The sequence below is a fragment of the Rhinolophus hipposideros genome (assembly GCF_964194185.1).
Source record: "Rhinolophus hipposideros genome assembly, chromosome: 24".
In the NCBI taxonomy this organism is placed as follows: Eukaryota; Metazoa; Chordata; class Mammalia; order Chiroptera; family Rhinolophidae; genus Rhinolophus; species Rhinolophus hipposideros.
In genome coordinates this window covers 5666382-5690553 of record NC_138070.1, presented here as the reverse complement: position 1 = coordinate 5690553, position 24172 = coordinate 5666382, and the positions used below count along the sequence as shown (strand labels likewise).

At 41.2% G+C, this 24172-nt stretch overlaps 2 protein-coding genes across 4 annotated transcripts in view; one reads left to right on the top strand and one right to left on the bottom strand.

The window, feature by feature from the left end:
- The window catches only part of P2RX7 (purinergic receptor P2X 7), a gene marked incomplete at its 5' end in the record, with an annotated part of 39745 nt that extends 34453 nt beyond the window's left edge, over positions 1-5292 (top strand). For both annotated transcript variants that reach the window (XM_081036758.1, XM_081036759.1), the window contains 2 exons: positions 817-918; positions 2488-5292. In XM_081036758.1, coding sequence (XP_080892884.1) covers positions 817-918; positions 2488-2985 — 600 coding nt within the window. In that variant the 3' untranslated portion in view covers positions 2986-5292. The remainder of the gene's footprint in view (positions 1-816; positions 919-2487) is intronic.
- IFT81 (intraflagellar transport 81) overlaps positions 1-24172 on the bottom strand; it is a 155232-nt gene that overhangs the window by 130106 nt on the left and 954 nt on the right. The window contains exons 1-2 of one of the 2 annotated variants that reach the window (XM_081036744.1): positions 23995-24162; positions 23254-23340 (exon numbers count right to left, since the gene is read on the bottom strand). The gene's annotated coding sequence lies outside the window, so the exon portion shown is untranslated. Of the gene's footprint in view, positions 1-23253; positions 23341-23994; positions 24163-24172 lie in introns of those variants that run through there. The other variant, XM_081036743.1, reaches the window with a different exon arrangement.

Below are 24172 nucleotides of genomic sequence, written 5' to 3'. Positions count from 1 at the left end.
TACATATGTACATATATACACACATACATATACATTCTATATGTTTTCTACATGTATTATACACACATGTGGGGGGTGGGTAATATGTATGTATACAAAAAGGCATGGACACATACAAAAAAGCGATAATAATGATTCCTTCTGGAAAGAAGTCTAACATGGGGGACTAGTCAAAGAGAATTTTAGCTCATCTGTATTGTTCTGATTGCTCAATTTGGACTTTACTAAGCAGGTCCTCTACACTTGACTTCCCCCGATCAACGAGAAATCTCTGGTCCTTAAAAACAACAGAGGGTTTCTTTGTCTTTCCCTGAGCCACGAACATCACTGTCCTTTCCCAGCAGCTGAATGCACCATTCATTGTCCATTGTACGTGTATACACAATTTGAAATAAAAGTTCATCTTTGCAAGTAAAAATCATCACTATTTCATGGCCCAGGATAGGATGAAATTTAATGAAAATATAAATAATATAAGTAGCAACAGTATAATTTTCTGGAGATATTCAATCTAGAGAAGCTGACACTGAGGAAACACAACAAAGAAATTTTCGATAGTCTTGGGGAACCTAAAACATTAGGCATTAGGCTGAGGATACTCTGAGTCCACAAATTAAGGTGCATGGGGTTCCGTTTCTGATTTTCCTTTAAACTCAGAAATCTTACATTCTTGGTTAGCAAGAGATTTGGGTTAACTTGTTTAACAGTTTGTCATTTGGTAAATGGGAATAATACTTGCCTTTAGATATGTTCAGGTAGATAATTCTTGATAATTCTATGCAAAAATAGGTAACCGTTTAAACCTTCTTTCCCTAGACGTTAAAATATGTGTCCTTTGTGGATGAACTCCACATTAGGAGGGTGGATCAGCAGCTACTTGGGAGAAGCCTACAAGATGTCAAGGGCGAAAAAGTCCCAGTAAGTTAAAACATATAGTTGTGTGTGTGTGTGTGTGTGTGTGTGTGTGTGTGTAAGAAAACTTATTACTAAATATAAATACATCTAGAAATTTGTACAAATCACACTTGATGAATTTTAACAAAGTAAATACATGGGACCAGCAAACCAAGCACGCAGGTTAAAAAAGTGGGTATTTTTACTAGCAGAAGTAAAAATGCCCTTTCATGCTTCTACCCAATCCCCGCTCTCCCTTAAAAGTCATCATTATCCTGTATCCAAAGGTTAATTTGATCTCTTCTAGAATTTTAAAAAACATATTTTTTATTTTTTATTTACAGTTGACATCCGATATTATATTAGTTTCAGGTGTACGGTACAGTGGTTACCTCTTCTAGAATTTTATAAAATTTGAATCCTATAGTATATACTCAGTACATATATTCTGTTGCGTGTCTGCCTTCTTTCACTCAACATTATTTTTGGAAAAGTCATTCATGGTATTGCATATAGCAACAGTTCATTCTCGCTGTTGTATAATTTCTATTTTACAAACATCCAGTTTATTTATCCCTTCTATTGTTGATGGACATTTGGATAGTTTTCAGTTTGGGGCTCATACCAGTGATGGTAAACATATGGCACCTAAAAGTGGAACTGCTGAGTCACGAGGCAGGCATACGTTCGGCTTTAGCAGGTACGACCAAACCGTTCTCTAAGTGGCTGTTCTAATTCGCACTCTCCCCAGCAGTTCTGGTTGGTGGACATCTTCACTAACGGATTCATCTTCTATGGCTGCCGTAATAAATTACCACAAAGTAGCTTAAAACAACAGAAATTTACTGTCTCGCAGTTCTGGAGCTAAAAGTCTGAAACCAAGGTGTGCTGCTGTGAACATTCATGTACAAGAACTATTGAGTTGTAATGTACTTGACTCAGACTTTATCTGGTGAATGAAGGTATACATCATGAAGAATAGACATTTATAAATGATGGCAATTATGGCAACTTCTCTTGGAGCATAACAAATGGATTCGTCAGAAGAGAGAGCCTGGTGGGAAAACAGAGAGTGGAGTGAAGTCAACAACTATGTACTGTCTCCTATGTGCTGGGTCCTGTCTGTCCTAGGCATTGGGGATGTGACAAGAAATAAAGTAGACAGGCCCATGCTGTCATGCAGAGGGAGAATCACCAAGTAAACGGGTGGTAATGAGTACTATAAAGAACGTAAAATCTCATGACGCAGTAAGCGAATGACCTGGGAGGAGAGGGACTACCTAGATTGGGTGGTCAGGGCAAGGTCTCTTTGAAGAGATGATATATGCATTGAGGCCTGGCTATTCTGAATTTCACTTTCTAAATATGAACAGTGGCGATAAGGACACATACACATATCTCATGAGGTTCTTCGAAGGCTTAAATAAGACAATGCTTGTAAAAGAGTTACAGTCCTGATACATGTTTAATAAATGATAGCTACTCGTATTGACGTAATATTAAATGTAATTTTATAAGTTAATAATAAAATGAAAGAACCTAGAACCCTAGGGGTTGTCCCTGCTGATGGTTATGGAAACTTGACTTTTTCAGAGACCCTTGATGGACTTTACAGATCTGTCCAGGCTGCCACTGTCTCTCCAAGACCCAAGCCCCATTCCGGGACAACCAGAGCAAATCCAGCTGCTTAGTGCAGAGGCGACTCCGAGACCCGGCAATAGCCCGGGCTGGTGCCAATGTGGAAACTGTCTCCCATCCCAACTGCCCGAGAGGCGCCGAAGCCTGGAGGAGCTGTGCTGTCGGAAAAAGCCGGGCGCCTGCATCACTACCTCAGAGCTGTTCGGGAAGCTCATCCTGTCCAGACGTGTCCTGCAGTTCCTCCTACTGTACCAGGAGCCCCTGCTGGTGCTGGACGTGGAGTCCACCAACAGCCGGCTGCGGCACTGCGCCTACAGGTGCTACACCACCTGGCGCTTCGGCTCCCAGGACCTGGCTGACTTCGCGATCCTGCCCAGCTGCTGCCGCTGGAGGATCCGGAGAGAGTTTCCCAAGAGTGATGGCCAGTACAGTGGCTTCAAGAGTCCTTACTGATGGCACAGGGCTGAGCCATCATTTTGACACCACCTTTGCTTGCACCTTGAGCTTCACCTGCAAAGATCTGTGGCCAGATTTTCAGACAAAGGGAAATGTGCTTTCCCCTGCAGAGACCTGGGTAAACACATACACACACTCCAGAATCCCTCAGCATGGACCAAGAGTCTGTCTCGATTCTGTCCCCAGGGAGTTGTGTGATCCCAGGCCTCGAGCCTCTGTACCTCAGGCACCTCCTTATCCAATCTACTATCTCACAGAGACACTGGGAGGAAAAACGGAGACAGTGTACATGAACTTTCTTGTTAATGCATGAAGAGCTACATGAATACAAAGCAGCTCATTATGAGATCAGACTAGGATAATGGCCAACTATGAAGAAACCCTTTGGGTCCTGGTTGGAGAATGTGCGGAATCAAAAGTGACCACAAATTCTTTGGCACTTGTCCCTCAGGACCTGAGGGTTATGTCTCTTCCCTTTGTGTCTGGGCAGCTCTGATTGCTTATCCAATAGTGGAAGTGACACTGTGGCAGCTTCAAGGTCTCAGTCTTAAGAGGCTGTAGCTTCCACTCCCTGTCTCTTGGCATTCTTGCTGTGAAGGAAGCCAGCCACCAGGTGAAAGTCAGACTGTCCTGAGACCGCCCTGCTGTGAGGAAGCCCAAGCAGCCACGTGGAGAGGAGAGATGCCCCACCAGTCCCCAGCTGTCACACATCCAAGCCCAGTCACTAGATGTGGGAGAGAAGAAGCTTTCAGATGACGCCAGAGCCTGCCAATATCTGACTGCAACTTCACGAGACACCTCAAGTGAGAGCTGCCCAGTGAACCCACAGAACAAAACTGTTTTAAGCCACTAAGTTCTGGGTAGTTTGTTACACAGCAATAGATAACTGAGACAAGAGAGCAAGCCTGACTCGTGGGGCCACACACTCAGCCCATACCTTCCCTGGTTCTAAAGTTCTTAGGGAGCCTGGAGCACCCGTGGAGCCCCTCAGGAGCCTAGGTTTCTATTGGGCAGTTCTAGGAGGGCTGCAGACCAAATCAGGTACCGCACCAGCCCAGCCCTGGAATCCCATCAAACCTAACTGCCGAGCTACCCAATACATGCCAATCATATCACATTTCTATTGACTGGAAGTCAGCTGTTCTATTGACTGGAAGTCACTGCTGTTCAAACTGGAAAAGCCCGCCTTTATGCCTTTAACATCTGTTACTTTGCAGCCAATTAGAATGGATACAGTCCGGATGCTACTTAAAAAGCAACCCACACCCAAACCCTTACTATTTCTATACATCAACCACTAAAAACATGAAAATGTCGCAGGTTTTAGGATCCTCCTCCAGGATTTCCTTTTCATGGTTTTGGAACTAGACTGGATTATTTCTAAACAACTGTTTTAAAGAAGAAATACAGGCCGCTATTCAACACTGTGACTGATGAAGGATCTGTTTTTCATACATCCTCGAAGATTTACCATTTTGATACTTTTTAAAAACCAGCAGCTTTGAACTGTATTAATGTAAACTAAGATGAACAAAACCCATCTTTTTGTGACCCAGGATTTTATCTGGCTTTCAACTCAGGAATCAAGTTAATTGGGCCAGACTGAACTTTCATTTTTACTACCTTTCCGAGATATTTTTGAAAAGTGGATTATATATGACTTCTTCAGAATTGAAAGAAGTCTTACTCCTAGAATTCTAGGTAACGACTACAGATTTCCATTCTGATGGCCTCTGAGCCTTTAAACCTTTATTTTTTGGTGCCTTATTACTGGCATGTTTCTCTCACCTTGTGGAGGCCCCAGATGGAGTCGGAATTTGCAATGACAAATAATCACTGGATCCACCCACTGCTTTCCCTCACCCTCACCACAGATGTTTTAGGTGAGAAAATGATGTGTTACGCCAATGTGTGTAAAATGTCTGCCACTTCCTACAATAACATGTATCATATTTGTATTCTTATTTTTAGTCTACTGCATAAAATGATGCCATGGCCAAAGGCATGTCAAAGAGAATCACATTTTGTAGGATCTGTTATCTTACACGTAAATCTATTCTTCTTTTGTGGTCACTGCACAGTATTCACTGCTCCATCTGCGTATCAGAGACCGGCTTTTTTATAACACTGACTGATTTCAAGCAGAACTGGTAATGGACTTGCATTTCTCTTTTTAGAAGGAACCATTTTTTAAAAAACACTTCTTAATTCTGGCTTGGCAATGTAGGTGTCTTTTTTATTTCCCCAATGTAGATGTCTTAACTTGACTGTTTTGATAATAAAAAGAATGTATAATTCATGATTATTGAAGTGTTCCTTTTATTTTCTCAGCAAATCCCCGAATCACAGCTCATTCATTGACATTCATTCAATTGAGGCGCTGTGACATAACAAGATATATATTTGGTCTCTGCCTCCGTTTCCTGACACAGAGCTCCTAATCGCTTGGGACTTCCTGAGTGATAAGAGTGTCTTGTGCTCTAATGAGGTGACTCCTGGTGAGCTCCTGGATATCTTCAGGATGGGGACTGGTCACCAGAAAGACCAAGTTATGGTTAGGATCTTGGGACTTTCAGGCCCACCCCCTTATCCTCCAGGGTGAGGAGGGCTGGAAATTGAGTTAGTAATGATTGTGTCTATGTAATGAAGCCCCATAAAAATGCCTAAACTATGAGGTTCAGAGAATTTCTGGTTGATGACCACATCCACATGCTAGGAGGTGGTGCACCCCAATTTCACAGGTACAGAAACCTGCGGTCAGGACCCTTCCGGACCTTGCCTTATGTAACTCTTCACACAGTTGTTCATCAGTACCTTTTATTATATCCTTTAAAATAAACCTATAAATGTAAGTAAGGATTTCCCTGAGGTCTAAGAGTTGTTAGAGCAAACATTTGAACCTGGGGAGGCGGTTATGGGAACACCCAATTTATAGCCAATTGGTCAGAAGTACAGGTTACAACCTGGAACTTTTGACTGGCATCTGAAATGGGGCACCATCTGGTGAGACTGAGCCCTTAATTTCTGGAATCTGTGCTAACTCCAGGTCGTTAATGTCATAACTGAATTGTAGGACACCCAGTTGGTGTCTGGAGTGTTGGCTAGTTGGTTGGTGTGGAACGAACCCCTACACATTTGGTGTCAGAAGTGTTATGAGTAAAGGAAAACAGGAGTTTTCTTTTAGGCACTCACTGGAGCCCAGCGATAAGAGAAGTTTGCTGCTGTCATAAAGATGTGAGGAGACAGACATTAATCATCTAATTCAAAAAAATGTAAACTTGTATCTTGTGAGAAGTATCATGAAGATAAATTCCGAGATTCCGAGAGCTTATGATAGGGATATTTTCCCTCTTTGAGGAGATCAGAGAAGTCCTGAAAGAGTCCTTCAGCCAAAGTCTGAAGGATAACTAGTCAATAACTAGGTGAATAGGGGAGGAAAGAGCTTTCTAGGCAGAGACACCTGCATGTGCAAAGGCTCAGGGGCAGAAAAAACACAGCAGGTTTGCAGAACTTAAAAGAGACCTATGTTGCCTGTTCCATAAATAGGAGGAGGAAGAAGGGCACAAAATAAGACTGGACAGACAGGCAAGGGCCAGACTGCATGGAGCCTTGTAGGCCATGGCAAGGAGTTTGGTCTTTCACCTGAGAAAGACCAACGGAGACCACTGAATAGTTTTAAGTAGGAGACTGGTAAGATTATAGTTGCTTTTTAAAAGGTCATTCTGATTGCTGTGTGGAGAATGAACTACGGGTGATGGAAGACATACATTTTCATTTTTATTTCAGTCTTTCCCTCCTCAGTGAAACGTTTGCCCCAAATATGCAGCAAAGTGGACTGATTCTCTTTTCTCTCCTCTTCCTCTTGGGAAGTCACAAAAAGATCAGCCGCAAGAAAAAAAGAGGGGAAAGCTTAAATATGCCTTTGGTTTAGACTATCTCCTGTCCCAAGTTGGTGAGAATGAGACCGCTTGCTGAGCTTCGGGTCTGGGGCAGGAATGTGCCAAATCTAGAGATGAGGGCAGTCGTCAGAGCCTGCTGATGTGTTCCACCCTGTAGCGGAACACAAGGCCCGTAAGGTCTTAATACCAGGACTAATAGCACATGCTGGCTTGACATCTGGTGATACAGGAGGGCCTAAAATGGCTTCACTGCGTGTTCCTCTCCCCATCTGCTCCTTCCTTATCAAATGGACCAGATGTGATTCCTGCTGACACCTAAACAGTGGGTCTGAGTTCCCCACCAGTCCATGGAAATTATCCAAAACAATCAATCACATCCTCCTGTGGAAATCACAGGAGACCTCACCTCCTTGATACTACAAAGTAAACTTGTCTCCTTGCCTCTGGTTGTTCGCTCTGCTCCCAAATGCAACCCCATGTGACCCTGCAAGGCATGTGGTGTCCTCTTCCCTGATGCTGTGAGGATATGTGACTAATAAATTACTGCCAGCTTCAACTGTCCAGCACTGGCTGTCATGTGCTTGGCCATCCCCATAATCCTAGGTTGGGAATCCCTCCCTCGTTACCAAAGGGGTAACGAGGATGTGATTAACGCACCCCTAATTCCAAGCTCACCAGCTGCCCTCAAAAATTAGAGGCTTGGCTTTTGTAGTCATTGTCTACACAAAGCCCTGCTTCGGGGAACCCACAAGGAACTGAGATTCCTCCCTCCCACCCCCCCGCTGCCATTTATTCAATTTAGCCACATGAGTGTAGTGGGTGTGGTTTTACTTTCTGGGGCTTGTGTATTTCTCAACCCATATTCTAATCCTGTGCAGTCATCCCTGAGTGGTTTCCTGACCCAACTCCTTCTGCTCTCTTTTGAATAGGTCCAGACATCACTACCTTCTTTTGCTTTTACTGTGATATTTCAGTTTCCTCTTTGCAGTCCCAGAAGGGTTATGAATCATGTTTCTAAAATAAATGATGATCTATGGCAGGTATTTTTCATTTCAAACATCCTTAGTTCTTCTTAATGAATTACCAAGGCCACATCAGCCTGAGCCTTCAAGAATCAGAGGAGGAGGTGGCCAACACTGCCTGGCCATTTTAACGAAATAATTGCTGTACTTGACAGGCTTGGATAAGGGCCTTATGCAAGCCTGTTGAGAATAGAGAGTGACAAGTTATATTTTACTTCCCCAAGCAAACAATAAGCTCCTCAAAGGCAAAGGGCTCGTCTTGGTTTTGTGTCCCTTCCGTGCCTATTCCAGCACAGTGGTGCAGTGGGGAAGAGACACTGGAAACTGACCATCTGGGTTCAAATCCTGGCTCGCCCACTAATGAGCTGTGTGCGGCCTCAGACAGCTTATCCAGTCCTTAGACACCTCAGTTGTATCTTTGTGTCCAGGGGTTGTTTTAAGTCTTAAATGTTGTAAGTGTAAATGTAAAGCACTTAGCTCACGGCCTGTTTCAGAGTAAGCACTCAATAAATGTTAGCTATTAGTATTAATGCTATTCTTCTTATTATTATTAAAGTATTAATTATACGTCTAACTATGCTAGCTATTATTATTATTTGGATAGTGCCCAAGCATCCCTCCTAAGCTCCAGGCCCATATGCCATATATTTAACCGCTTCAGGATATTCTATTTAAACAGTTTAGAGGCAAAGCAAAAGGAGAAATCACTATCCCTGCTCCCTCCACCACACCCACAGGTGCTCGTCCCGAACTACCAAGCTCAGTTGGTAGCACCAGCTGCCATCAGCTCAGTTTCTCAAGCCAGAAATCCAAGAGACAGTCTCCACGTCCCGTCTCCCTTCTTCCCCGTTCCATCCAATATCATTAATTCATTCAGCTAACATTCATTGAGCAGCCTGGCACAGTGAAGGTGCTAGGGGTAAACGGGTGAACAAGACGGCTTGTGAGGTGTAGGAGGGAAGACAGACATGCAACAAATAAAGAAGTGAGAAGAGAAGAGCTTGGAATAAAAGAACCAAGCAATAATGCTGTGATAGAAACAATGGGGTTACTTCTGATGAGGGTCAGGAATTGCCTCTCCAAGGAAGTGACAGTTAAGCTTGATTTCAGGGTCAAGAAGCAGCTGGCTGTGACACTGTTGGAGGAAGGGCATTCTAGCACAGAGCACTCAAGTGGGAAAGAAATGCGTGTGTTCCAAGAACTGTCAGATGGCCAGCGCCACGGGGACCTTAAGGACATAGTCCCCACATTATAAGTCTCTCCAGAGAGGGACACAGGCTTCCTTGTTTTCTTACATCTCCAGGAACTGTGTGGCCCCATCTCAGTGAAACGAAAATGTAAAGGCCAAATCCATACAGGCAAGAGTAATCACAAGGGCTTTCTGAAGCTCGTAAGGCATAAGCTGGCCCTCGCCACATGAAGAGACCGGAAACGTGGTGGGAGGAGATGAGCTATTCCCAATAGGACCAGTGGCACAAGCCAGGTCCAGAAGGAAACGAGTAAGGTATGTGCCGAGATTACAAATAGACTTGGCTGGCTCCGAAGATTGGAAAGACAGTGGATGGAGGTCAAATAGAGACTGATTTGGGGAAATCTTAAAAGAAAAAAAAGGCTCAAATGTTTAGCCAAATTACAAAGTCAAGATGTAACCATTCTTGGGCTGACAGGAGACAGGAGGAAAGCAGTGAGTTAGGACATCCTTCAGACAGACATGAAAATGTGGATGGATGGGGAAACCTGGGGAAGAAAGATTACTTAGAGGTCAGCTGGGGTCATATAAGAGTGACTCAATAAGCACTTGGACTACTAATTGAGTGGTGGTGGTAGAAAGAAAAGGAAGAATCTGAGAAAGAATTTTTAAAATTCGTTTAAGTCCAACAATAGAGCATGGGTAAAATAAATGACGTCACACTCACGTGACAAACTGTATGCAGCTATTTAAATGATGTACAAGAAGGAAAGCAAATGACATGGAAAGATGTTCAAGGCAGAACACAATCTGCATGACATTTCTTCCTTAAGGATAATGTCAGCCTTCAATTAGAGCTCATTTTTTTCCCTACAAGAATTAGTATTTATTAAAAGCTTTTAACCTTGAATGCACATGTAAGGTGACAAAGAAGAACCACCTCATTCCTTATTGGAATATGTCATGGACAGTGACAAATGTAATCATTCAGAGATACCAGAAAAAGTCAATGGCATTTCCTAACACCCAGAAATCAACCCTGAAAACCATCTTCTGGGTTTTTCTCTACCATGATTTATTTTGGGTAAAGTCAATTAAGAGTTGGCAAATCGATGGCTTTCTCTCTCTTATTTGGGGCTGAAATTTGCACTCCCCACCCCCATGCACATGTATTTGGAGATGGAGCCTTTGATAAGGTAACTAACATGAAAGCCCTAATCCAATCTGACTCCTTGTGCGAAGAGATTAGGACACAGGCACAGAGAGAAAAGCCAGGGAGAAGATGGCTATCTGGAAGACAAGGAGAGAAGCCTTAGAAAGAAACAGATTCTGCCGACACGTTGATGTTAACTGCCAACCTCCAGAACTAGGAGAAAAATTTGTTATTTAAACCACCCTATCTGTGGTGCTTCGTTATGGCAGCCCGACCAAATACAACCTCTCTTCTTTCTTTTTCATTGTGACAAATACATTTTGAATACAAAATCTAATGCTTGGGCTTGGCAATTCCTCTAACACTTAAATATAGAGTTTCCATTCGTTCCAGCTATTCCCAAACGAATTGAAAGCAGGGACTCAAATAGATACTTGAAAACAAATGTTCATAGCAGCCTTACTGAACAGCCAGTCATAAGATGGAAATAACCCAAGTGTCTATCAGCAGATGAATAAACAACATGTGGTCTATTCATACAATGGAATATTATTTGGCCATAAAAAGGAATGACATATTTATTGACTAACACATACTACAACATGAATGACCATGAAACATGATGCTAAGTGAAATAAGCCAGTCACAAAAGGCCACATATTGTATGATTCCACTTATATGAAATGTCCAGAATAGGCAGATCCATAGAGACAAAAAGTTATCAGTGGTCACCAGGGGCTGAGGAAAGGCGGGTAATGGGGAGTTAGTGTTTAATGGGTACAGAGCTTCTGTTTGGGATGACAAAAAAATTCTGGAAAGGGATGGTGATGATGGTTGCACAACAATGTGAATGTACTTAATGCCACTGAATTATACACTTAAAAATAGTTAGAATCATAAATTTATGTTATACATATTTACCACAATTTTTTAAATTGCCAAAACCAAAAACTAGAGGCTTGGGTCAGCTTTCTGTTCGTATTTCCTCGTGTCCTCCAAATGCATATAAATGTGTCTGGTAAGAAAATGCTCCAGAGGAGATCCCCAGCATGGCCAGAAAGCCAGAACAATATTTGCGAGGATTTGCATGGAAGAAGGGATGAGCCAATGGTTGGCGGATATAAGCCTTACCTTTGGCTTTCTTAAGGTGGAATGTGAGCCACTGACCTTGCCTGCGGCACTGACTTTGCCATCCACCATCAGGAAAGAAATTTCTACTTTTCTGATGGGAATAAATCTGCCTTCCAATTCAGATAAAGCACTGAAGGACAGGTCCACAAAGGCACTTGCTGATCAGGTCGAGCCAGGTCACACACAGGCAGACCCTGTATTGTGCCGTGCCTGGAATCAGCTTTTGCTTGCTCAGGGTACACACAGGTTTGCTCCCATGTCAATCTCAGGAGGGTCAGGTGGGAAAACCCGTGTGCAGCCAGGTTGTGCCAATGGCTAATTACTATGAGTGTCTTTGCAAATGGAGGCTTTTGACTGCGCCACAGAGACCTCATCAAAAGGGCTGGGACAGGTTGTCCTGGACATGAAGGTGGCTCCCAAGAGAACGCAGCTGCTGCCTCACAGAGACACAGATCCAAATGGCGAAGTGAAACAGAGAGAAGTCAAAGTAAAGTGAGCAGAGTATTTTCGGAGAGGAAGGAATACTTGTGGGAAACTCACTTTAAATACATCCAATGTATAAAAATCTAGATTTATAAAGTAAGTAAATAGGATGTGTGAGAGTGGTTTCTGCTTCACAAAAGGGTTCATAACAAGATAAGATTCCTTTCAATAACATTTGGATGAAATTATATAAAGATGGACTCCTGCTTTTTTAGAGCTTATCTATCAAAGAGACAGGGGTCATGTCCAGAGTCTGGCTCCCACTGACTAGCTCCCCTCTTTACCTCCTCTTAGTTTCCTTACTTTCAAAGGAAAACCACTGGGCGCAATACAATCTCTAAGGTACTTTTAAGCTCAAAATGCGCCCTCCATCGTATAAAATAAGATCACTTTGAACTTGACATTAATCTTATAGGAATTGTTTAGCACATTACCTAGTAAGTGGTAAATGAATATACTATTAATTAAAAATCAAAAGTCCATACCATGGCCTCTCAGGCCCTACTTATTCTGGCCCCTGACTACCTCTCAGGACCTTAGCTCACCTCACCCTCCTCCTTACCCACTAGGCTCCCTCCATTCACACTGACCTTCTTTCTGATCCTGGAAACACCACGCTCATACCTACCTCAGGGGATCTGCACTTGCTGTTCCCTATTCCTGGAATCCCTTCCTCCCAGATTTCCAGAGAGTAGGCTCCTTCCTGACATTCAGATCTCAGCACAAATATACTTCCTTAGAGAGGGCCTCCCTTGAGCTAACAAATATATAGACAATTCAATACCCAAGTAAGTATGCACATTCTTTTAGGGTCCACATGGAACATTTACAAAAACAGACATGCACCAGACCAGGTATTTCCTTCAATACATTCCCAGTGATTAATATGACACAAACCAGGTTCTCCAACTGCATTTCAATGAAATTAGAAATTAATTTTAAAGAGATGAATTTTAAATTATTTGACTATCAAATAAAATATTGCTAAATGACTCTTGGAAATATTTAGAACTGGAAGATAGAAAACACTACACGTCAAAATTGGTGAGGCAAAAAAAAAAAAAAAATTTGGTGAGGCACAGTGAAATCACTACTTTACAGGGAAATTTATAGCTTTCTATACATTTATCAGGAAACAAGAACGGTTTAAAAAGACATAAGCTAAGCATTCAACTCAAAACATTGGAAATAGATCAACAGAACCAACGGAAAGAAACAAGAAGGAAATGATAACTATTAGGGCAGAAATCAATGAAATACAGAACAACTGAGACAACTAACAAAACAAAAGTGGGTTCTATGAAAGATTAATAAGATAGAAGTCATGCCAGAGGTGTCAAAAAAGTAGTAGGTAACTATGGTCACAATAGAGATTTTTTTTAAATAGTAAGACTATTACAAACAAGCATATGCTAATAAATTTCCATGGCTTTCCTTCACTGCCCCTACCTATTATTTTATTGCCTGTCTCCTGGCCCTGGAATGTAAGCTCCTGGAGGCAGAGATATTTGTCTGTTTGGTTTATAGATAAACACCAAGCACTGTAACTATTTGATGAATGCACAAATGAATGTCCTCAAAAAGCCTGCAAGACAAGGTCAGATAATTCTTCCCAACACAGATGTTTTGGTTTGTCTTTAGCAGATTCACTCAGGTACAAAAACAACTGCAGAGGAATACGGGCAAAGGTCTGTGTTATCTGATCATACCAATGGCACAGTTTACTGTACCTTCGTTATTTCTGGAGCCACTCAAAGAATCTAAGACTTTTTGGCCACAACTGTGTGCACATCCTGGGTATGAAAAGTAAAAGGGGGGCCGGCCCGGTGGCTCAGGCATTTGGAGCTCCGTGCTCCTAACTCCGAAGGCTGTCGGTTCGATTCCCACATGGGCCTGTGGGCTCTCAAACACAAGGTTGCCGGTTCAACTCCTCGAGTCCCGCAAGGGATGGTGGGCTCCGCCCCCCTGCAACTAAGATTGAACATGGCACCTTGTGCTGAGCTGCCTCCCAGATGGCTCAGTTGTTGGTTGGAGCATGTCCTCTCAACCACAAGGTTGCCAGTTTGACTCCCGCAAGGGATGGTGGGTTGCACCCCCTGCAACTACCAACGGCAACTGGAAGGACAACTTGAAGCTGAACAGCACCTTCCACAACTAAGATTGAAAGGACATCAACTTGACTTGGAAAAAAGTCCTGGAAGTACACACTGTTCCCCAATAAAGTCCTGTTCCCCTTCCCCAATAAAAAATCTTTAAAAAAAAAAAAGAAGAGTAAAAGGAGAAAACAGTCTGGTGGCGCCTCAAAAACTTAAACATAGAATTATCATAGGACCCAGCAATTCTACTATAAGGCACACGCCCCCAAAAATTGAAAACAGGGACTCAAACTAATACCTGTACACACATATTTATAGCCACATTGTTCACAATAGCCAAAAGGTAGAAGCAACCCAAATGTCCATCAATTGACAAGTGGATAAACGACATGTGGCCTATCCATACAACAGAAAATGATTCAGCCATAAAAAGGAATGAAGTACTAATACACGCTACAACGTGGATGAACCTTGACAACATGCTAAATGAAAGAAGCCAGACACAAAAGGTCACGTTACCTGATTCCATTCATATGGACTATTCAGACTAGGTGAATCCATAAAGACCCCGAGGGCAGTTTGGTGGTTGCCAAAGGATGGGGAGGAGGGGAAATGGGGAGTGACTGCATAATGGGTTGGGGTTTCCTTTCGGGGAAATGAAAGTGTTTTGGAACCAGCTGGAATAGTGGTTGCCCAACAATGTGAGATGCCTACTTCAACATCACTTCTGGCCTCTCTGAACTTATATGTGATCAGTGACTGTGAGATCACGTAAGTAATCATTGTCAGAGTACCAATGTCAGTGATAGAAATGAGGCCCGCCATTGGGATTTGTTGTTAATATGTGGATATTCACCTCTGAATGGAGGTGAGCATTCTAGTTATAACTGCAGTGGAAAAAAAAATCTCTTTAGATACTCTATATGTTGAATTTCTATCAGTTTAAGCATACATTGAGAATTATTATTGCTAAAATAAAATAATCATTGATTAGAAACTATTTTATTTTTATATAAATAAAGTAAAAAGAGAGGGCAGCACTGATGGTAATGGAGGCATCTGACTGCTTGGCCTTCCAGAAGCTGGGACCAAAACCAAAGCCAAATGGCAGATTTGGGCCTAACAGAAGACTGAAGCTGACGGGATCTCACCCCTAGTAAAGTGGTCAGCAGCAGAGAGCAGGAGGAGATGAGCATTCTGGATAATTCTCAGGGCAAGAAAGAGGCAACCTTTACCCTCAACTGACCCAAAGAAAGTGACTGCAGTTTGTCACCACACTTCTCTATGGAATTTCTACTGACTAAGAAATGGAAAAACCAGAAAAAGGGAAGCAACCAAAGAAAAGGACAGGACGCTACCCTCCGCAAACATTTCCTGTTGGTTGTGCTAACTTACAACTGCACGCCACACATCTCATGTATCTCAGCAAGGTTCATGTCACACACGCCTAACACTTGAGAGTTATAAAACTACTCCGGTGCACAGTGTCCGCTGATTTTCAGGGGCTACACTTAAGGACAGGAAATTGGGAAAATCCCAAGAGAATGTTTTGGGATTTGCCTCCGTGAACTTAGAGGTCATTCTTATCGGCACCCCGACAATGGAAATTTAAAATGTTATCATCGGGTTGTCAACCCTCTGTGCTTCTGTTCTCTTAGCTACCAACTGTTATCAAGAGAAATCTCTTAACGAAAGATAGAGGGAGACAAGATAACTAGAAAACACAATAAAACCCAGAATGTTTTTTGTTTGTTTGTTTGTTTGTGGGTTTTTTTACGCCCTTTCCCTTTTAATCTGTTTGTGTCTTTGGATTTAAAGTGAGTCTCTAATAGACAGCATGTAGTTGGATCATATGTTTTTACCCATTCTGCCTATTTGTCTTTTTACTTTTTTTAAGATTTTATTGGGGAAGGGGAACAGGACTTTATTGGGGAACAGTGTGTACTTCCAGGACTTTTTTTTTTTTTTAATCAAACACTAATGAGGCTGAGCTCTGTCTCAACTGTAAAACGGAATTCTGAGTATCACTTACATGAAGGTGGTTTTCAAAATAGAAACTGCTGTGAGGAGCTGAAGAAACATGGATTCCCACTGTGCTGGATTTAGATCTACTAAAAACGGTTTATTTAGCTAATAACCCAATAATTGTTAAGGGAGGTATGGGAGAGATGAACACACAGTCAGTGTATTCCAGAAAACTTTCTTCACTAGAGAAAAAAGCAGATGGGTTTTCATAATGGGACAAGCCCCATAAAAACAACTTTATGCTATTTGTTGTTTTGTTTTTATTCAAACGTCTAAGTCAGCTTGAAGTTGTCTGATAAAAGATGAGAAGTACAGTTACGAGGCTACATTAGACCGCTTCTTGCAACAACCTCTTGTGTTTCTTTTTAACAGATCTATCTCAAGTTTAGTCAGTACAAGTCTCTAGAGTGCAAAGCTTGGGGTGGACAAACTGAGGAAATGTGTCGATGGCCTCTGGGGTCCTGGCTCAGAACCCAGAATCATGTACTGTGTTTCCCCAAAAATAAGACCTAGCCAGACAATCAACTCTAATGCGTCTTTTGGAGCAAAAATTAATATAGTAAAATAAGACCAGGTCTTATTATAATGTAATATAATATAATATATAATATATATAATAAATATGATATATGATATGACGTGACGTGACGTGATGTGATATGATATAATATAATAATATAATAAACCAGGTCTTATATTAATTTTTGCTCCAAAAGACGCATTAGAGCTGATTGTCCAGCTAAGTCTTATTTTTGGGGAAACAGGGTATCATAACTATCTTGAACCCAGCTAACTTAATCCTTCCGAAGGTGACCAACTCTTCCTGCTTGCAAGTGACTTACCCAGTTTTAGCACTGAAAGTTCCACATTCTGGGAAATGTCTCAGGGCCAGCAACACAGGACAGTTGATCATTTAAGGATTTACCTCCCTGGCTTGAAGCTATACCATACACAAACAAGACATCCTGAATGGCATTCAAACTGCTATATGCTTTTCAAGTTAAATCGATATATTTTGTAGCCTTTGTCTCTTTGGTCTATTACATATCACAGCATCAGTCTTCTTCTACCATTGAATACAATTCCGACCTAGTTATCGCCAAAATGTATTAAGAACATTAAATGAGGCAAACATTTCTGCTGTTAAAAATCTTTATTTTCCACTTAATTTTTAAGGGCAAAAAAATCTAAATTCACACAAATGGTCTTGAACTTTTTTTTTTTTTTTTTAAGGAGGGCGCGGCTCACAGTGGCCCATGCGGGGATCCAACAACCGGCAACCTTGGTGCTATTAGCACCATGCTCTAACCAACTGAGCTAACCGGCCACCCAGATCTTGACTTTTTTTAAGTTCTTATTTTGTCTGGGTAAGAAATTTTCTGTGCTTATAAAAATTACTTTATGGACAAAAAAATCATGTACCTAGTATAGTTAGCTTTGTATTTCTTCCTTAAGCCCTGGTCTCTTGCCACCTATTTGAGTGTACATAAAAAAACATAAACCAAAATCTCCCCAAATGAAAACAAATCAAGCTATCCCAAGATTAAAGAAGACTAAAGATAGTAAATGACATTCTTTGTGGCTTAACCTGAATTAAGAATCTTATGTTTCTAATATTTCTATGGAGCTAGTAACTGTATTAGTTTTCTATCACTGCTGTAACAGACTACCACAAATTTAGTGGCTTAAGACAACACAAATACGCTCGTGTATTATTTTACAGTTCTGGAAGTCAGAAGTCTGAAATGGGTCTTATCAGCTAAAATCAAAGTGTTGGCAGGGCTGCGTTCCTTCTGCAGGCTCTGGGACAAAACCCATCTCTTGCCTTTTCCAGCATCATTCCTTGGCTCATGGCCCTAGCTAGCTTTCTCATCACTCTGACCTGTGCTACTGTCATCACATGGCCGTCATAGTGCCAGGTAAGATAGCATATTCTGGGAATTAGAACATGAATATCTTGTGAAGGGTGGTGGTTATTCTCCCACAGTAATTAAGATACCATCTAAGAAAGTTACCAGATTTGACACTAATGGGACTTTTTCTTTGGGTCTTATTCTCCTGAGTCTGTTGGGTCATCCTTCCAAATATTTAGGTATCTAATAGCTTCTAAATAAATTTGAAAAATATTTCATTACACTGTACCCTAATGTCAGGAAACATGTTGGAATGTATAGGAGTTCCAATAACTATCATCTCCACAAGCAAGATTTCTCCCATTTCAAGGTGACCCCATGATCCTAATGATCCTTAATCTTGGGACACACCAAGCAAGGCAACCATAAAAATAGTCCCACATAATATTATACAATGTTTCAGAGGAGACAAAATGATTTCACAGCACTTTAAGGCTACATAATAAAATGATTAAGAGCAAAGATTCTGGAATTAGACAGGGAGTGAGATCTTGACTTAACCATTTGTATGATCTCTATAAGTCTCAGTTCTATTTCTCAGTGCCTACCTCACGGTTCATGTGAGATTGAATGAAATGAAGCCTATAAAGCATTTAGCAGTGTGTCAGCTATTATCATAAAGATGTCATACTTGACACTCAGAACAATGCTGATCCCTATTTTATATATCAAGAAACAGATTCCCGTGCACAACTAGTAAATAATCTTACATATATCCACACACAGCCTGGCACACATAGTATCCACTCCTGAATCCTGTTGTTTTCAATAAAATCAGACACAGTCCCCACAGGTTGACCTCCCAACTGCTCCATCACTTCTTGTATTCATGGCTTTTTTCCCCTGTCTGTATTCTATTCTCCGTTGCCTATCAAAGGATGTGCTCTTTGAGGTCTTTTTACATCCTAGAGACCCAATGTCAAATGTGCTGGGATTTCAAGACACAATTACAAAAATAGGTCCAGTTCATCTGCAAGAATATCATACATTCCATTTTCTCCACTGCAATCCTCTGTAATTTGCCCTGCCCACTCTATGGGAGAAAACATTTGCAGATCATCTATCTGATAAAAAATTTTATCTAGATTACATAAAGAACTCTTACAATTTAAAATAGACAACCCAATTTAAAAATGGAAAAAGGAGCTGAACAAACATTTCTCCAGATAGGCAAATGGCCAATAAGCACATTAAAAGCTCAACATTATTAATCATTATGAAAATGCAAACCAACGTATTTATATACACATTTATATACATACATATTTAATTGAGTTCAGGAAGATTATATTCTATATTAATTTCTTTCAGGACTATTAATGGGTATTAGAAAATATTGCTTTCTAAAGGGACATTGAGTCTCATAGGTTTGAGATCCACTGATCTAGCAAATACCGCAGAGGATTATCTGTGATCAGCATATGGCTTATTAGATAAGAGTCCGTTTTTTTTCTTCTTTGTCCACAACAACTTCACCCTCAAGGATTCCATGGGGAAAGCAACAGCAAAATGATAACATAATTTGTAATTCCTCACTTGTGCTACCAACTTGTTCTTCATTTCGGGGATGTGCTATTTTTGGAGGTATATATAATTATACATTTGGACCACATGTACCTGTCACTATGTTATACAATGATGTATTTCACAATGAGTGCCAGATAACTGAATCTTATGTCTTTAAATGTCTGAACATTTAATTTAAACATTTTTTCCATTGAAGCTGATCCTGAATAAAGGGTACTGCTTCATCTGGCTGGCCTTTTGTAGCTCAAGGCCATGGTGACAAACATTACTGTGACATGTTATAACCAAATGACACCCTAAGGCACACAGAGGTTGGCCACTGCTGGCCTCTCAACTAAATGGTCCCAGACTGATGAGCTCTAAGGAATTCTTGGCTCTGCTTTTTATAGGGCTTATTCCTTTTTATGGGCCATTATTGCTGCTCTTAATATTGGAAGCCTCTAGCAGTGCCTCCCATGGCTCTTTCTAATTTGCTACATTCCAACAAACATTCATTTTAACACCTACATTGCCGGTGAGGGTACATTTTTCATCTCTTGGAATCTAGCACTGTACCCAAAGTTATTTTCAATTCCCAGTTTCAGGAGCTTACCAGCTTAAGGAAAAAAATGAACATTTATTTTAAGGGTATGGAGGTATCTTAAGAGCCAAGGTAAACCAAGAGGACAGAACCAGGAAGTAGAAACTCAGCAAAAACCAGAGGCCATTTCCTTAGTCTCTCTCACCTGCGCCTCCCTTGCCGTGTGTTTCATTCTTTTGCTTCTGCAGAGTCCCTTTCTTGGCTTCTCTACAAACACGACTGCCACAATCTCTGAGGTTACTCAACTCAGTTCCAGTGATTTGCAGAGAACAAAGTGCTGCCTCTCTCCCGGTACAATAGTCCCAGAGGAGAGAATCAGAATGACCCTATTTGGGTCAGGTTCCCTCTGTGGTTCAATTGATAAGGTCCCATAGAATAAAAACCGCTGCTGGGGCCATCTCCTTGAGGAAGGGCAGTTTTTAGAGGAAGGATGTTGCAGTGAACTGGCTTAACATACAACAAAGGATACCACATAAGCCAGACTGTTAGAACTTTATGTAACATAAATATAAGCCGTGTGTGAGGGCCTGCGGTGTTCCCCCATGAAGAAAGAACATGAGGTATGGCCCCATTATTTTGTGGCATGTACTTTGTTTTTTTCTCTGAGGACTTGGTTGTCTACTCCATTTCTTTTTTGTAATTTGAGATGTAATTCACATAGCATCAAATCTGCCCTTTTAAAGTGTACAATTCAGTGACTTTTCGTATATTCACAAAGGTTCTACAAATAAACTTCCAGAACATTTTCATCATACTAAATGGACACCTCATATTCTTTAGCAATCACTCCCCATTCTCAATGCCCCTCTCCCCCTGGAAACCACTAATCTGTTTTCTGTCTCTATAGATTGGCCTACTCTGGACATTTCATATAAACAGAATTATACAATATGCGACCTTTTATGACTGTCTTCTTTCACTCAGCAAAGCATTTTCAAGGTTCACATGCATTGTAGCCTGTATCGGTGTTTTTCCTTTTTATGGCTAAACAATATTCCATTGTATAGATATACCACATTTTATGTATCTATTCATCAGTTGATGGATATTTAAGTTATTTCCACTTTTTAGCTATTAGTTAGGAATAATGTTGCTATGAATATTCATGTACAAGTTTCTGCATGAACATATCTTTTACATTCTCTTGGGTATATATCTAGGAGTAGAATTGCTAGGTCATATGGTAATACTGTATTTAAAGAATTGCCAAACTGTTTTCCTAAGTTGTTGTACCATTTTACTTTCCCATCAGCAGTGTATGAGGCTTCCAATTTCTCCACAGAGTTGTCATCTTTTTGATTGTCCCTTTTGATTATAGCCATGCTGGTGGGATGAAGTATATCATTGTGATTTTGACTTGCATTTCCCTAATGACTACGGAACATGTTTTCATGTCCTTATTGACCATTTGTGTTTCTTTTTTGTAGAAATGTCTATTCAAATCTCTTGCCCATTTTTAATTGGGTTGTCATTTTTATTGATGAGTTGTAAGAGTTCTAAAGATTCTTAAGATACTAGATCTTCACCAGATATAGGATTTGCAAATATTTTTCCCATTCTGTGGATTCTCTTTTCACTTTCTTGATGGTGTCCTTTGAACCACAAAAGTTTTAAATTTTGATGAAGTCAAAATTATCTGTTTTTTTTTGTCACCTGTGCTATAGGTGTCATATCTAAAAAACCATTGCCTAATCCAAAGATTTACACCTATATTTTCATCTGAGTCTTATAGTTTAGCTTTTACATTTAGGTCTTTGATCCAATTTGAGTTAATTTTTATATATGGCGTGAGGTAGGGGGTCCAATTTGATCTTTTCGTATGTGGATATCCAGTTGCTCCAGCACCATTTGTTAAAAAAACTATTATTTCCTCACTGAATCGTCTTGGCACCTTAATTTATGTTTTAAACTAAATCTTATTTCTTTTTAAACTAAATTCCCAAGGTTGCTCAATAAGTGACTACACTCAGTCAAACACACTATAATATAAACTGAATGAGGTTAAGATGTGTGTATGTGAAAAGCCCCACCTGTAATCATCAGTTACTTTCACTTTATATAAACTAAGAGTATTCTGGCCAGTGCATTGGATATATTCACTATCTTGACTGTGGTGATGGTTTCATGGGTGTATACATGTCAAACTTATCAAATTGTACACTTTACATATGTTCAATTTATTGTACGTCAATTATACCTCAAGCAATTTTTGGTTTTTTTCTTTGTTTTTTTAAAGAGATAATCTAAGGGCAAGAGAGTAAATGAAATAACTTCTTTTCCTAATCAATTTTTAGGAGCAGCTTCTCTGGACCTAAAGATGTATTACCAACTAATAATTTAGGAAAACTTGTACTTCTACATTTCTCTTAACCAGCTTTGTTTCAAAATGTAAGGAAACCATTTAAATTCAATATTTGTAAGGCTGGGACCAACTCATCACTATGGGATAAGAATTAATGAGAGATGGAAATGTGTTTTGACTCTTAAGGAAAAGCATTTTTAGGTCTCCTTCCAGTGAGAAGTTAGAGACTGGGTTTTCTTTTTCTACATAAAATGTAAATCCTCCCAACGGCAGCAAGCTCCACTTTGGTAGAGACTTCATGTCTATTCACCTTCATATTCCTATGAAGAACACGTCCAACCACACAACAGGCACTCAGTAAATATCTGCCCAATGAATGAATAAAATCCCACTTAACCTGGCACCAGTTTTTCCTGAGACCATTTTGGCCTGAGGTAGGTGGCAGCTCTGTTCCTCCCTCTAACTCAACAATTCCATCTCTTGAGACAGATGCTGTTTTCTGCAAATTTTCTTATTATTCAACTTTTAATGTTTGGAAAAACAAGGTAATGTGGCTTAAGAATCTCACATCCAAGAAATGGGCTAAAATAGTGTATAAAATAGTATGCATAGGATCCATATACTAGAAGCAATCAGATGAAAGCAGTTAGGGAAATCATAGCATACCCCATGGAAGAAATAGTCCATAGACTTAAAATGATAATTATGATGAGTCTGCAGTAACATGGAAAACGAGTAGTGTGAATCAGGAAATGAAAAGCACCTCATTGACTATAATTACAAACTAAAATTTTATACACAATTATCTGCTAGAATTTATACTCCATGAAGGCAAGATCTTTTGGCTTGTTCTGATTATTGGACAGTGCCTGGCATATAGAAGGTGCTTATTAATACTTGCCAGGTGAATAAACGAAATATAGAAACATACCTATGAAAACATACCTGAAGGAAATGAACAAACGTGGGAAAGTATGTTCAGGAAGTGGAAGTGAGTTGTTTCTCCATTTCCCCTCTAGTTTCCACTTCTCCCTAAAGTTGTAATAAGACTTTTTCAGTTGAAAGGATGGCCACAGAAACACCCTACCAAGCTCTGGCTGCTTCCTTCCCTGTCCTGTAACTAAGGAAGCATTTGATTTGGAGTGGGAAGTGGCCTGGCTTCAAAACCAAGAGGGGCATTTTACAGGCTGTGTGGCTCCAGCCAAGGGCTCCTAGGGCACCTGGTATTTAGGCTTTCCCCCCCCCCCACCCCCCCAGAGGCTGAGATGGCAGCGCCGCCCCTGGCTCTCCCCGTCCCCCATAAAAGCCTGAAGTCTGGACCTCCAGAGGCATCTCTCTTTCTCCTAAGCTGCCCCCACGCCCGCCGCACTCCCCCGCTTCCATCGTTCGTAAATTCTTGACCCCTAAGGGGGTCGCGCATTACCCTTGACTCGAACTAGATCCCTGAGGGGGCAACCCATCCCCAAGGGAGAAGTCACTCTCTCTTCGAGGGCTCCATCTCCTCAAAGAGGGTCATTCATTGTCCTCAGCCCTCCTGAGGGGATCGAGTGATGCCCTGTCCCCAGGCTCCTCTCAGGGGGGCGGGTCACTTGTCCTCCCCGTCCTCTTGAAGGGGTAATTTTGTCCCCGAAAGGAAGGTCATTCCTTCCCGGCAGAACCCATCCCACTTGGGGGCGCCGCTCGTACCCGCCGGCAGTTTGAGGGAATCATTACTCCCCCACCCGGCTCCTGAGGGGAGTCATTCGTCCCCAACGGGGAAGTCACCCCTTCCCCACGGGCCCCAGTCCCACTGAGCGGGACTTTCGTCGCCCCTTTTCCCCGGGCCCGCGAGAGGCATCACCCATCCCCGAGGGGGAGGTCACGC